General features: G+C 51.9%; 1 protein-coding gene across 1 annotated transcript in view; it reads right to left on the bottom strand.

The window, feature by feature from the left end:
• Positions 1-3,659: 3,659 nt before the first annotated feature.
• The window catches only part of LOC115397246 (adhesion G protein-coupled receptor B1-like), a 114,255-nt gene continuing 103,354 nt past the window's right edge, over positions 3,660-14,560 (bottom strand). The window contains exons 24-31 of the mRNA XM_030103476.1: positions 12,027-12,198; positions 11,512-11,607; positions 11,380-11,419; positions 10,357-10,669; positions 9,990-10,131; positions 7,385-7,420; positions 7,027-7,185; positions 3,660-3,940 (exon numbers count right to left, since the gene is read on the bottom strand). Of these exons, the coding sequence (XP_029959336.1) occupies positions 3,746-3,940; positions 7,027-7,185; positions 7,385-7,420; positions 9,990-10,131; positions 10,357-10,669; positions 11,380-11,419; positions 11,512-11,607; positions 12,027-12,198 (1,153 nt within the window). The 3' untranslated portion in view covers positions 3,660-3,745. The remainder of the gene's footprint in view (positions 3,941-7,026; positions 7,186-7,384; positions 7,421-9,989; positions 10,132-10,356; positions 10,670-11,379; positions 11,420-11,511; positions 11,608-12,026; positions 12,199-14,560) is intronic.

Below are 14,560 nucleotides of genomic sequence, written 5' to 3'. Positions count from 1 at the left end.
CAGAGAGAACAGAGAGAGAACAGAGAGAGAACAGAGAGAACACAGAGAGAACACAGAGAGAACACAGAGAGAACAGAGAGAACACAGAGAGAACACAGAGAGAACACAGAGAGAACACAGAGAGAACAGAGAGAACACAGAGAGAACACAGAGAGAACACAGAGAGAACAGAGAGAACACAGAGAGAACACAGAGAGAACACAGAGAGAACAGAGAGAACACAGAGAGAACACAGAGAGAACACAGAGAGAACATTCCAGTGTCTGGAACAGGCAGGACTGAGAGAGCAGAGGCTCTGATCATGGCTGCACAGGAACAGGCCCTAAACAGCAGATCAGTAGAACCCGGGGTGGACCAGACTAGACCAGAACCCAGGACCAGACTGAGACAGAAAGTCCTGAAACAGTACAGACCATCACAGCAGGGGGCCAGATGCTGCAGGACAGACCTGGAACCAGAACCAGGCTGAGGCAGAGTTTACAGGAAGATCTGTGGAGGACGGACTGGAGAACCCAGAGTCTAGATGGAGAACCCCCCCGAAAGACGTGGAGAACCACCAAGACCAGATCCTGAGGGACTTCAAGATCCAGATGGACTAACTGGTGATGGAGGATCACCCTGACATGGTGGTGGAGGAGAACCAGGAGAACCAGGAGCAGAGAGCAGTAGTGAGGATGTATCAACCCCAGTGACAGAACATCAGGAACAGGAACCGCTGGAGAACCACCAAGGACTGAGGAGCAGCGGGAGGAGATGAGGGCTGTGAAGGAACAGTGGTCCAGGAGTGATGGGGGGAGGGACAGGAACCCCCCAGCTGGAGGCATGGCTCCAGGAAAGACCTGGACCACATCTGAGACCTCTGACCAGAAGAGCAGTGCTAGAACAGCTGAGACCCTGCAGAACCCTCCAGCTCCAGAACTCTGGTAGATCCTGCAGAACCCTCCAGCTCCCGGGCCTCTGGTAGATCCTGCAGAACCCTCCAGCTCCAGGACTCTGGTAGACCCTGCAGAACCCTCCAGGTCCAGGACTCTGGTAGACCCTGCAGAACCCTCCAGCTCCAGGACTGTAGTAGACCCTGCAGAACCCTCCAGCTCCAGGACTGTAGTAGACCCTGCAGAACCCTCCAGGTCCAGGACTCTGGTTGAGAACACGGTTAAGTTATATATTTATATATATGATATAGCATATGAGAATGACTTGCTTCTTGGCAGTACTGAAACGGGGTCCACGAGTCCATGGGTCTTCCTCCAGCAGATGCATGTGGAGAATGTGTGTGTGCTGAGTTCACACCTTGCTGAGCTGTGTTGTTCCAGTTTCAGTAGGTTCAGCATGTTTTGCTCCTCCTGGTGAACGTCATGTCAGTCTGCAGGGGTAAACACCGGTTTCATTCTGTTCCAGCTCAGACCTGAACCCAGAGCCAGGGAGAGTCCTGACACCTGGATCCAGAGCGGGGCTGGGACATTAATGTGGGGGTGTAGAGAGCTGACGTGGACCCGGTTAACTGACGATGATGATGAAGCTGGTGTGGAATCCAACAGAAGATACATGATGAGTGACAGACAGGCTCTGACAGGCCGTCCAGACACACAGGTCCTCATGGACATGTGGGGTCATTTATTCAGGACTTCAGGGGACAGAACTGCTGGATTTGTTTGGTTTTTATGCTTCAGCCTGTTTTGGCTTTGCTCCACCATGGAGATATGTTGTGTCGGTTCACAGAAAATGTATTTTTTGCTCGGTCTTCTTGCGTATCCAGGAGTGTCCTCCGTCTCTCTCCAGACGTGAGCTGCCTCCGGCTGGCCTGCCACGTTCTGCCGCTCCTCTCTCCTGCTGCTGGAGTCACTGCAGCCACTAGAGGACGCTCTACACGAGAAGCAGATTCTCCCGCTCGGCCTTCACCAGCACCACTGGGACATCCTCCATCGTCATGGCTCCGCTGCCCGGTCTGTAGTACGACTCCAACCCTCCCTCAGGCAGCTCCTTTCAAACAAACCATCGAGCGCACTTCGAACGTACGAGGGCCGTCCTGACAACAGCCTCTGTATATAAGAGGAAACATTCAGAAATGTGGTTGAAATGGATTTTCCATGTCTTCAGTGTCACTGCTGCGGCACAACCGCAGTGATTTACCATAAAAACCTACATCTGCAACCTGTTGCAGTTTTCTGAACAGAGACTCACCTGGAGAAACGGATCGTGTTCCACCTTTAAAACCGAGACGACGGGGTGTTTGCTGCAGCGTTAATTTGAATGAGAACCATCAGAGTTCAGGGCGCTGCTCTCCAGCCGCCGCTGTGTGAACACATTATGAAGTACACGGTATGAACACGGCGGCTCTGCCCTGTGCTTCTCTGCCTGCTGCCTCAGTGAGTCTGCAGTCATGAGCTCTTCACAGCACAGAAACAGTCTAAAGGTGGTGACAGCCGGTCCAGGAAGTTGTCTCAGTCTGCACAGCTGACACCGGGTGGACCGACGGACCGAGTCAAGCCTCCGACTAACAGAGCAAACAACAAAAAACTCTCAAACTTGTATCGATATGCTTTTATTAGAAATAAGACACATTCATGTTGTGCTCTGAAAACTGTACATTAACAAAGAGGCAACTCCAGTCAAATAAAAAGGGGAGTGAGCCGCGGGGGGCGGGGCGGGGCGGGGCGGGGGGGGGGGGGGGGGGGGGGGGAGGTGGTGGGGGGGGGGAGGTGGTGGGGGGGGGGGTGCATATAGGAGGAGGAGGAGGAGGAGGTGGAGGGTCAGGACTTTGACAATTACAGATCAGAGGGAGTGACAGGTGGAGATATCAAAACACACACTGTTACGTTGCGATACAGAACACTCGTATAGTCCAGAACCCTGAAAGGAGCGGGCGGGTGGGGGGGGGGGGGGGTCGGGCCGGAGGTCGGGACGGGGGTCAGGGGTCAGTATCAGAATACTCTGCTTCATATTTATATTCATGATAACAACTATCCTCGAGCACAGTAAGAAAGATATTTATAGGCTAAAATCATTCTGTAGAACTCTGTAGAATAATTACAGGCTGTACATCGGGACTCCCAGGGAGCCGTTGTGCTTTCTGCTCGCCACGGCGTCCTCACAGCGTATCTACACCGCCTCGCCTACCGCCGCCACCCAGCGGTCAGCACACACACACACACACACACACACACACACCGAGGACCAGCGGTCCACGCTGTCCAGACCGGTCCGCTGAGCCAGGCTGCGCCCGGAGCCACGTGCACGCCATGAACGCCGTGCACGCCGTGCGGCCGCTCGCCGTCCACCGGCAGCGTCTCCGACCCGGTGAGAAGGCAAGCCGGGGGTGAAGTGTGTGACCTTCCCCGCTGGGATGGAGACGGAGGGGAGGTTGAGGGGCGGTCCTGAAGACCCCCACCACGCAGAGTCCAGGACGTCCAGCAGCAGCGCTCAGGGGACGGACAGCAGAGCAACGGTACGTCCAACAGTGGGAAGAAGACAGGATCAGGAGGACGGCCTGGACCGCAGGGGGGGCGGCGTGGCCGGCCCCCTGCTGGGTGCTTCACCTGCTGCCTGGGCACTCAGTCTACATGTGGCAGCAGAGCGCCAGGCTCCGGCTGGGTCCCACGGTCCAGCGAGTCCTTGTTCCGTCTCCAGTCTCCTCACCAGGCCCTGTCCAGCCAGAGCAGGACGGTGTGTGTGTGTGTGTGTGTGTGTGTGTGTGTGTGTGTGTGTGTGTGTGTGACAGCACTGGGACAGCAGTGAAGTTCTGGGGTCAGACCTCGGTCTGCAGGTCCATGATCTCCTGGCCCACCAGGGGGATGGTGGCGCTGGTCTTCTCCCACTCCACCGTCTGCAGCTCCAGGGGCGAGGCGCCCACCGCCTCCAGGTCCTTCCTCACCCAGGACGGCGGCGAGTGCGTCTTCCTGATGGCGTCCCACGCCCTCTTACTGGGGGTCTGCTGCTTGTCCTGGCGGGGGAGGACACGGGGGGGTGAGTGTGTGGCGTCTCTCTGGGGGTCCAGCAGCTGCTGCTCTCTGACTGCTCCTCTGGCCAATCAGCTCACTGCTCATGAGACGGACGCTGGACCGAGGCTTCCTGCTGCCGCCGCTCTGCACGGGCTCAACCAGCAGGAAGCATCGTCCTCCCAGACTGACCATACTCGTCTGCCACTCCATCCATCCATCCATCCATCCATCCACCCATCATCCCTCCATCCACCATCCATCCATCCATCCACCCATCATCCATCCATCCATCATCCATCCACCATCCATCCACCATTCATCCATCCATCCATCATCCCTCCATCCACCATCCATCCATCCATCCACCCATCATCCATCCATCCATCCATCCATCCATCCACCATTCATCCATCCATCCATCATCCCTCCATCCACCATCCATCCATCCATCCATCCACCATTCATCCATCCATCCATCATCCCTCCATCCACCATCCATCCATCCATCCACCATTCATCCATCCATCCATCTTCCCTCCATCCACCATCCATCTATCCATCCATCCACCATTCATCCATCCATCGATCATCCCTCCATCCACCATCCATCCATCCATCCACCCATCATCCATCCATCCATCCATCCATCCACCATTCATCCATCCATCCATCCATCCATCCATCCATCATCCATCCATCCATCCATCCATCCACCATCCATCCATCCATCATCCATCCACCATCCATCCATCCATCCATCATCCATCCACCATCCATCCATCCATCCATCATCCCTCCATCCACCATCCATCCATCCATCCACCCATCATCCATCCATCATCCATCCATCCATCCATCCATCATCCCTCCATCCACCCATCATCCATCCATCCATCCACCATCCATCATCCACCATTCACCCATCATCCATCCATCCATCATCCCTCCATCCACCCATCATCCATCCATCCATCCATCCATCCATCATCCATCCATCCATCCATCCATCATCCATCCATCCATCCACCCATCATCCATCCATCCATCTATACATCCATCCATCCTACATCATACATCCCTCCATCCATCCATCTGTTCATCCATCCATCCATACATCTATCTGTCCATCCATTCATTCAGGTAAGCTGTGTGTGTGTGTGTGTGTGTGTGTGTGTGTGTGTGTGTGTGTGTGTGTGTGTGTGTGTGTGTGTGTGTGAGAGAGTTGATAGAATGGGTATAGCAGATGTATGGATGGATGGATGATGAACAGATGACTGAAGCTGTGGTTCCAGCTGATCTTTAGCGGTCCAGGTTTCTGGAGGTCCGGTCTTCAACTGGAGCTCTGAGAGGCTGGACCAGTGAATCCAGGACCCAGAGCTGCAGTCGCTGCTGTGATGACCAGACACTTTAAAAACTCACTCTGAAGACCGTTTCTCCTCCATCAGCTGCAGGGATGTGAGCTGCTCACAAACACACACACACACACACACACACACACACACACACACACACACACACACACACACACACACACACACACACACATGCACACACACTCACATGCTCCCGCATCGAGTTGTGTGATTTCAGGAGCTTTTTCATATTGCTGCACTGCAACCAGTCAAAAGTTAAAAAGTTTTTGATTTTTGGATGGATGGATGGGTGGAAATGGTTTTCCTCAGCTCTCTACCACGGGCCGTATTTTAAAGAAGTGTATTTCTTTTACCTACACCTTCATGTCAAACATCTTTGGTGTATAAGTAATTTGGGGCGGGGGAGGGGGGGGGACGTCCGGACGGGGGAGGGGAATGTCCAGATGGGGGGGGGTTCACAGCGGATGAAGCCGTGAAGCTTTGAGCATACAAACAGGAAGCTCAGAGTGGAACCAACACAAACCAAACCGCTCTTGGGAGGAGTTTCTCAATTAATTCACTTTAATCTAATCCAGTGTAGTCTGTCTGAAGCGCTACAATCACAGAATATCTGTCAGGTGTTTTTAAGATGACTGTTCTTAAAGTTAATTTACAACAGAAGTATCAGTGTTTGGTGCAGCTTTTTAAGGAATAGAACACTTTTTAAAAAATTATATTTATGATTTCTAGGACTGAGGAAGACATTTTAAAGTTCACCACAGAAACCCAAGGTCAAAAACCGGAAAGACCTTTTCAGTTATTCTGACACTGAGAACCAAATCCATGCATCGCCTGTACCTTCAGCAGCACTAACAACTTGTTTTGGTGAAGTTAAATATGTCGATATTAACTTGAAATGGTTCATAAAGTGTATGTTGGTGTAATTATCTGTCCAAAGACTGACCAGAAGAAGTTTAACTGCATGTTCTACCTTTGTTGGCCCTGATTCCTCAGCACTGGACCCATCGTAGCGCAGCAGTAGCGCCTGACAGCACTTCACTGGGTGAATGTGGCATGCACTGAGTTAGAGCAGAGGTTCTCAAAGTGTGGGAGGCTGAATCCACCATGGACGCCAAGGAACAACATCACTCTCCTCCTGCTGTCAAAGATACAGTATCGACTGTTGCTGCAGCTGCTGTTTTAGAATATAGCTCTTTTTATAACTATGGGTCTGCATCACATTAATAGAAAAGAAACATGAAGCTCAGCATGTTTATGTTTTTAGTGCAGGGCGCAGGCCTCTGCTGACCCTCACACCGCTATCTATGGACACATGGACACTGAGACGCAGTCTCCTCACTGACTGTCTGCTGGAGCTGGCAGAGGAGGCCGCCATCTTGGATGAGGACCCTCGTCTCCACCGTGAAGGAGGTGCTCATTGAGTCACAACAAACCAAACCAGTGGAAATGATTAAGTCCTTCTTCAACAGGAGTACTGTGGGACAACAGTGTCCTCATCCAAGATGGCTGCCATTCTGAACATGCTGCTGCAGTCAGTGAGATTCCTCATTACGTGAGCTCAACGGCGCCCCCCCAGGGGAGTCGCGCCCCTCACTTTGAGAAGCCCAGTGTGAACCCTGGATCTGTCAGCACATGAAATACAGTCTGGAGCAACGGCTGCAAACAGGGGATGCTGGGAAGGGGAGGGGCGGGACAGAATAAAGGTAAAGCTTTACACTCATGCTGGTCTTGTCGCTGCTGGCGGAGGACACGCTCCATCTTTTGGCAGCTTTGGCGTCAACAGGTGGAGATTCTCTATCCTTGTCTGCACTGTGAATCTTCCTGTTCAGGTCCTGAAACATGTCCTGGTGGCGTTTCCGGGTGTGCATTATTTTCTACACAGGGACATTGCACATTATGTAAGGCAAACACACAGGCCAGCATCAATCCCACTTCAGCCCTCTCCACATTATCTGCCTCTAATGCCACTGCAAACTGAAGAAGAAGAAGTGTATGCAAACAATGAGAGGGCTGGTTAGCTGGAGGACATTCGGTCTGCTTCTGAAAAGTAGGAATCAAAGAGACTAAAATTACCTCAAAGTCAAGCTCTGCATAGCGTGATTTTCGTCTCTGGGGGGAGATGAGACAGACAGATTAAAGATGTGCGCCTTGTGAGCGTTTATGTGCTTGTTTTAGGCCATTTTAATCCATTCCGATCTCACTGGCACAGGTTTGCAGTTAACAGATTGTGGCCGAGTGACCTTTACGCCTCCTTCAGGGAGCGGTGGAGGAAAGGCTGACCTTCAGCAGCAGGCGGACAGCTCAGGGACATGCTGTCCTCACACAGGGCCACGTCCTCATGTAGACTGAGGTTAGGGTTAACGGGGAGCAGTGAGGCATCAGGACATAGCTCTCTGTGGAGACCTAATTAATGACCCCTTCACTCAAAGAGGAATTCAGATTGGGTTTATTGAAGTGTGCCTCCCTGGGAGATCAGAGCTCCTAATCTTTCCTCCACGTAACACCGGCCTGCAGCTGAAATGAGTGCAGAAAGCCGAGCTCCAGCGTGATCTGCCTCGGTCCGCAGAGGGCAGCAGAGCCGTCACATGGATGGAAGCATTCATGGTAAAGAAAGAAACAGTGAAGCTACTGCACAGTGAGTCTGATGCTGCTGCAGTGAGAGAGGAGACATGATGAGCACAGACGATGAGCATCGCACTGCTGTACCTTTTAAAGCCAGACTCAGTCAAATAAACTGTTGTTATCTCAGAATTATTAGTTTTTCTGGAAGAACGAACCCATCAGAGCAGCAACAGTGTCGCCACCACCCTGCCAGCTGCTCTTTAACAAAAGCAGACATTTCTTCACCCTGTCACCTCCAGGTCCGCCCGACAGTCACTGAAAGACTTCATCACAGGATAACTTCAGCATTTCTTTAGTCAGTCAAAACTGACGCTGTTGTACGCTAAGCACAGAACTAACTGACCTTCATGAGTTAATTTAAATACTCCTGATCATTTTATTCTTGGTAAAGTCCAGATTAGTTGTGAATGACTGCTAGCTGTGCCTCACGGTGACACAGGCCTGTGCACTCTAACCTTCACTACCCGGTGAACTCCTGATCATCATACCAAAGACAATCACTCAGAGAACCGCAACAAAAGTCTTAAATTAGCGTTGCTCTTGAAAAGATCCAATACATTTAAAACAAATCTCACAGGAAAGAAACTCCGAAGGATCTCGTCAGTCCAAGGCTGGTTACAACGTTTCCTGATTGTTTTGGACCTGTCGACTATTTTCTTTACATTTTCTTTGCCTGACCTTGTAAAGCTGAAACACTGCCACACCTCCACCCTGAAATCCCCTGAGGCCACCGCCAGAGCGCCGCTACGCCCATCACTACGCCCACCGCTGCACCCATCACTACGCCCACCGCTGCACCCATCACTGCACCCACCACTGCACCCATCACTGCACCCACCACTGCACCCATCACTAAGCCCATCACTAAGCCCATCACATCACTACGCCCATCGCTGCTTTCCCCCCCAAGACTGTAGTCAGACGAATGGCAGGTGGACGGCCATCGCACCAAATCACACTAGATATATAATAAATATATAATATATATAATAGATATATATCATTATAGATAATAACCTACACAGCGACCTAAACTACACTGCTGTTTGCATGGCGGTGGAGCTTTCTATTCATACAGTGATTAGTTTGTCACATATTTACATTGATTTTAAACTGTAAACTGTCTGTCTGCAGCACATCACTGCATCCCTCACTGCCTCACTACCTCCCTCACTGCCTCACTACCTCCCTCACTGCCTCATCACTACATCCCTCACTAGATCCCTTACTACCTCATTACATCCCTCACTGCCTCACTCACTACATCTCTCACTACCTCACTACTTCCCTCATTGCATCATCACGACATCCCTCACTGCATCATCACTACATCCCTCACTACCTCACTACATCCCTCACTGCATCCCTCACTACATCCCTCACTGCATCCCTCACTGCCTCACTACCTCCCTCATTGCATCATCACTACATCCCTCACTGCCTCACTCACTACATCCCTCACTACCTCACTACATCCCTCACTGCAGCTGATCAGGAATCAATTCTCCACAGACAGCCTGAGGCTCGGCATCGGGTGGAGGAGGTTAAGGTGGTGCTTCATGTGGGTGGAGCACTTGTCACAGCTAGCAGCTCCTTCCTCCAGTACTGCAGACAGTCTGACTCTGTAGCGCCCTCTAGAGGTGGGAATCACAGGTGAAGAGCAGCGAGTACGTGAAGAGAAGACTGGTTAACTGCTGACCGACGGTGAAGTGAATAGGAAACATCAGCTGCATGGATCTTCATGCACTAGTTCTCACAGCTGCTGGATGAAAGGGTTAGGGGTCAGGCCCGGGGTCAGGGTGAACAGGAGGGGAGGTGGCTGATCTCTGCTATCACCGTTGCTGCTCTGATGGGACTGATGTTCTGTCAATCACACTGGAGTAAAATCGTTCAGAGAAAAGCAAATATTGAAACACTTGGTAGAAGATGGCCGATTACAGAGACTGTTTACAGCGAGCCAATCGAGGAACCGGTAGAGGAATGAGTCCGGATCTGTGACTTTATGGAATGTGTGAGGAATGAGGCTGACGTGGTTCCGGATCAGCAGCGCTCTCACCTCCAGTGAACTCATGGACAGCGTGGACACGGTCTCGCCTTTGGACATCGCCGCCGAGCTGCCGGGCTCCCCGCCATCACACACGGTGCCGCCCGCCTGGGAGTCTCTGGGCACCGGCTGCAGGCTGTGTGCCGGCGAGTCTCTGTCAGGACAGGACACACTGACCCGGTCAGCAGGCAGGCTCTCCAGGCCTGACCCAGGCCTGGGTCAGGCCTGGGTCAGGCCTGGTCCAGGTCCAGGCCCAGTCCAGGTCCAGGCCCGGTCCAGGTGAATGAGCCTGGTCTAGCTCTCAGCTGCTGGAAGCCAGTGTTAAACATGGACATGTGCTCTCTTCTCGGGGTGTGTGGTGCTTGGCAGGGTGGCGTACCTGGTCGCCTTGCCAGCCGCCTCGGAGCTGCTTCCCTCGCCGTTCCCACGAGGCATCTCTCCGTCCAGCTGCTTGAAGAGCTCCCCGTCGCAGATGTAGATGGATTTGGCGCCGGGCAGCTCGGTGCTGATGCCCTTGGCGGCGCCTTTCTCCCGGCGCAGCGTGAGCGTGTGGCTGGTGTAGTCGGCCACGTTCTGGAGGTGGACCTTAGCCATGCTGGCTGGCATGGTGTTGAAGTTTGATCCCTTCTGAAGAGTAGCAGAGCCAGCCGACGCCTTCTCCTCCCCCTGCAGCGACGAGCGCTTCGTGGTTCCTGGAAGAAACAGACGGAACGCTTCAACTGCCGGTCTGGTCCCCAAAAACAAGCAGATGATCGATAAAACAGTGACAATGATCTCAGCTTTCACACACTTCCTGAGGATGTCACTTCACAATCACACCTGTCCCCATGACAACGTCGGAAAACAGTCAGTCTCCGGCGATCCCGCTCCACGGTGCCACCTTCTGCTCGACAAGAAGCAGCCGAGGAAGGAGCTACCATCTGAGTCCCTCTGTTTTCTTGTCTTTGTCTCAGTGGTTGTTCTGCTCCAGATGCTTTTTTTGATTTCCTGTCCCAGAGATAATCAGTTTTTCACTCCTGGAGGATTCGAGCAGAGCCAATATCTGAAGCGACGCTGTCGGAGGGACTTAATTATGCAGCGGCGGCGCAGGAGAAGCTTCGACAGCCCTATTTATCTGCATTTAAGTGCTAAGCACACGCCCGCCGCCGTCCCATCAGCCTGCACCGAACTGCGCTCTGCAGCAGTAACGTGCTGCATCGCCTGTCAAAGCCGAGCCGGAGCGGCGGCGATGGTGATCGGGCGGCACAGGTGCAGGAAGGAGGGGGGACATACCTCACATCTGTTCCTACAACGCCGAGGAATTTCAAGCAGTCGAAACACAAAGAGGAGGCACGAGGAGACATCTGTCCCAAAGTCACAGCAAGAGCACACACAAATCAAACACACCCAGCCCGGAGATTACCTGATCTGCACGCCATGTCCACGTCCTTCTCAAAGTCAGTCTGAGGACACACAACAATAAATATTATATCAGGGCCGCACATCAAGCCAACACTGAATTATACATCCTGGAGGTGAAGCAGTGTCTTCATACCATGAGCTGGGCGTGGCCGTTCTGGAAGGACCCCCCCGAATCTCCATTGGCGTCTTCCTGCCGGTCCACCACGCGGCACTTCACTGCCTCCTGGACCTGCAGCAGACCACCAGGACCAGACCAACACCGCTCAGCACCATGAACACTCTGACACCCAGGGGGGCTTTCACAGCAAAGGTCAAAGGACAAAAGGCCAATTAGAAAGTCTCTGACATCAATACATCTGCATCAACATGGTCCAAAGGAGTATGATGAAGCACAAACATATTTATCCTTCCCCCGGCATCCTTACCAGCAGCTTCATGGTGCGTTCAGGTGTACAAAGATGCGCTCATGTACACTGAGGTGCGTTCAGGTGTCTTCAGATGTGTTTGTGCACACTGAGGTGTGTTCACGTGAGTTTAGATGCGTTAATGTATACTGAGGTGCGTTCAGGTGTATAAAGATGTGTTTGGGCACACCGAGGTGCGTTCAGGTGTCTTCAGGTGTGCAGTGGGTGTGGAGCGAGCGTTCACCTCTCTACGCAGGATGCAGTGCACCATGACAATCACAAAGCCTTCCAGGGAATCGAACACTGCAAAAAGGATCTGGAAGAGCGCAGATCGCCGGTCGGTGATGGCGAGCACAGCCGACATCCATGTGAGGGCGAGGAGTGGCAGAACCACACAGGAGCTCCACAGTGACGCCCTGCAGGCGGGGAGATGAACTGCAGTCAGGACCAGTCTCAGAAAACACTTCGCTTTCAGGAGCTATGCTTATCAGGGGTTTAACATGAAAACATTTTAGGCTTTCAATGTTTATTTTCTATGCAAATGAAGAGAATAAACTGGATTTATCTTCTCTTGTCTAAAACAGTAATCTGACAGCACGTCCTGTCGTCTTTCTGTATCTGTCTACCCTGCCAGGACAGTGTTAGCAGGCCTCACTCTTCAACCATGCACAGGAAACAGCACATCACCACGAATCGTCATGTTACTATCACAAACATACATACATCCATTATCTGCAGAGATATATGTTAGTATTTCACATATATTACATGCATGTATGCTTCAGATGGTTCAAACCAGAGAGGAGCGAGCGCCACAGGACAGAAAGGGACGGAGGGAAGGAGAGAGGGAGGGAGGGAGGGAGGCGGAGACAGAACGCTAACGCAAAGAGGAGAGAGAGAGAGAGAGAGAGAGAGAGAGAGAGAGAGAGAGAGATGGGAAGGTCAATGTCTACGTTAACTTTATTAATAAATAAAAGTATCTGTCCTGTGTGTGAGATCTAATAAAACTGAACTGTTTCTGATCTGTTTCAACCAGTTTTTAAACTAAAGCATCTTCTGCACTTAATGACTCTCTCTGCGAGGCATGGTGGGCCCAGCCTGCGCTCTGAGTTATGGAAAGAACTGAGAAGCCACAGTGCAGAGGAGAGCTTGTCTGTCTCCGTCCAGCTCAGGACGGCCCGTCAGCTGAAGCCCAGGACGAGCTGACTCGTTCAGTCTCAATCACTTCTCTCTCTTCACATTGTCTGGCCTAATAAAGTGAACCGACCGTTTTAGATCAGTCCATCAATCCCATAAAACTTGGCATGATCACAGGGCCTCACATCCTAGGTAAAGACAGCAGATCCTCCTCAGTCCTCCAGTCCAGCTCTGACAGACCCGGGTCAGACCCAGACTGGACATGGACCCTGTTCAGTAGGAGGATGGACAGAACCAGTCCTCTGGCTCCGAACGGACCAGATCAGGACCTGTTTACAGGACGATCTGAACTGGCTTTTCTTCACACTTTGAGCCTCTGTGTAAACACAGCTGAGGTTACCAGTCTAGTTTAGTCCAGACCTTGTTTTTCATAATCACTTTTTCACAGACAACCGCTTCATCTCAAAACATTGTTCTCAATGACAATGCCACAATTTCACCAAGTCAAAAGAGATTGTGTGATAAAAAGCAAGACTGTGTGTAGCTAAACTTCAGTCGTGGCAGCAGAGCTCTGTGTGTGACGCTATTGACAAACTGTCGTCCCTCTACAGAAGATATAACGACAGGATATGCTTCTGTGTTTACGTAAACTGTATTATTCAGAGAGACATCAATCAGAAGGAGGTAGCATCCAGTCACGCTCCACAGCATACGATACACCTGTGGGAAACTTCCACACTGCTACTATCTACTCAACCAACCACCAGACTGAGACTGAAACAACCGAAACATCCAGGAATCAACAGTGGCTGAAAAAAACCACTGAGAACAACCAGAGTCTGCAGGAAGCCAGCTCTGGATGCAGACTGACGTCTTCTGATGAAAACCTCCAGCAGCACGAAGCCTGACGCTCACAGGACAGAACGGGACTCAAACTGAGCTCTTTCAGGATGTGCTGGAACTTTCTGGATGCTCTGATAAATCCGCAGCAGCTGACTGCTGCTAGCTGGAGGGCCAGTGAGTGTACACTGGGGTAGACGGCAGGGACAACCTTTAATGCTCCGAGCACTGTCCACCAGCAGGTCTTCTGTCTTTGTGGAGTGGACTGAGGTCTCCACTGGACTGGCATCCTGGACCTCGGTTTGAGTCCAGTCCACAGCGGTTCAGATCCGGGCCATGAGGCCGTGGATGTAGAGGACTCCGAGCCACGGGACCAGCCTGACGGCAGCTTTACAGCCCTCTGAAATCTACCTCAAGCTTCACTCAGGAAGAGGAAGCTCCGCCCATCTACCCATCCACCCTTATTCCAGCCCGGTGTTCCTGTTCAGGGTCACGGGGGCCCTCATATGGGTGAGGGCGGGGTCACCCTGACAGTTCACCAGGCTGCATTTGCCGCAGTGATTCATGGCTGAGAACCATGTTTCTCTGTGTGGATCTGTCGGATCCTTTCAGTGTGTGACATACAGGCGCCATTAAGAGATGCACTACTTACTCTCTGGGTATCAGACAGCTTGGTATTATCAGATGTAATTGTGGATTGTAACTGAGAGCAACACTTGCTTAAATCAGACAGCTAAACAACCGTTTTCATCAGTAGTTTTATCGGAGCTATCATATCTAGAAAAACATCGGCCCAGCCTG

Source organism: Salarias fasciatus, chromosome 11 (genome assembly GCF_902148845.1).
Source record: "Salarias fasciatus chromosome 11, fSalaFa1.1, whole genome shotgun sequence".
Lineage (NCBI taxonomy): Eukaryota > Metazoa > Chordata > Actinopteri > Blenniiformes > Blenniidae > Salarias > Salarias fasciatus.
The sequence above is the reverse complement of the archived record's forward strand: the minus strand, read 5'-3'. Positions and strand labels throughout refer to the sequence as shown.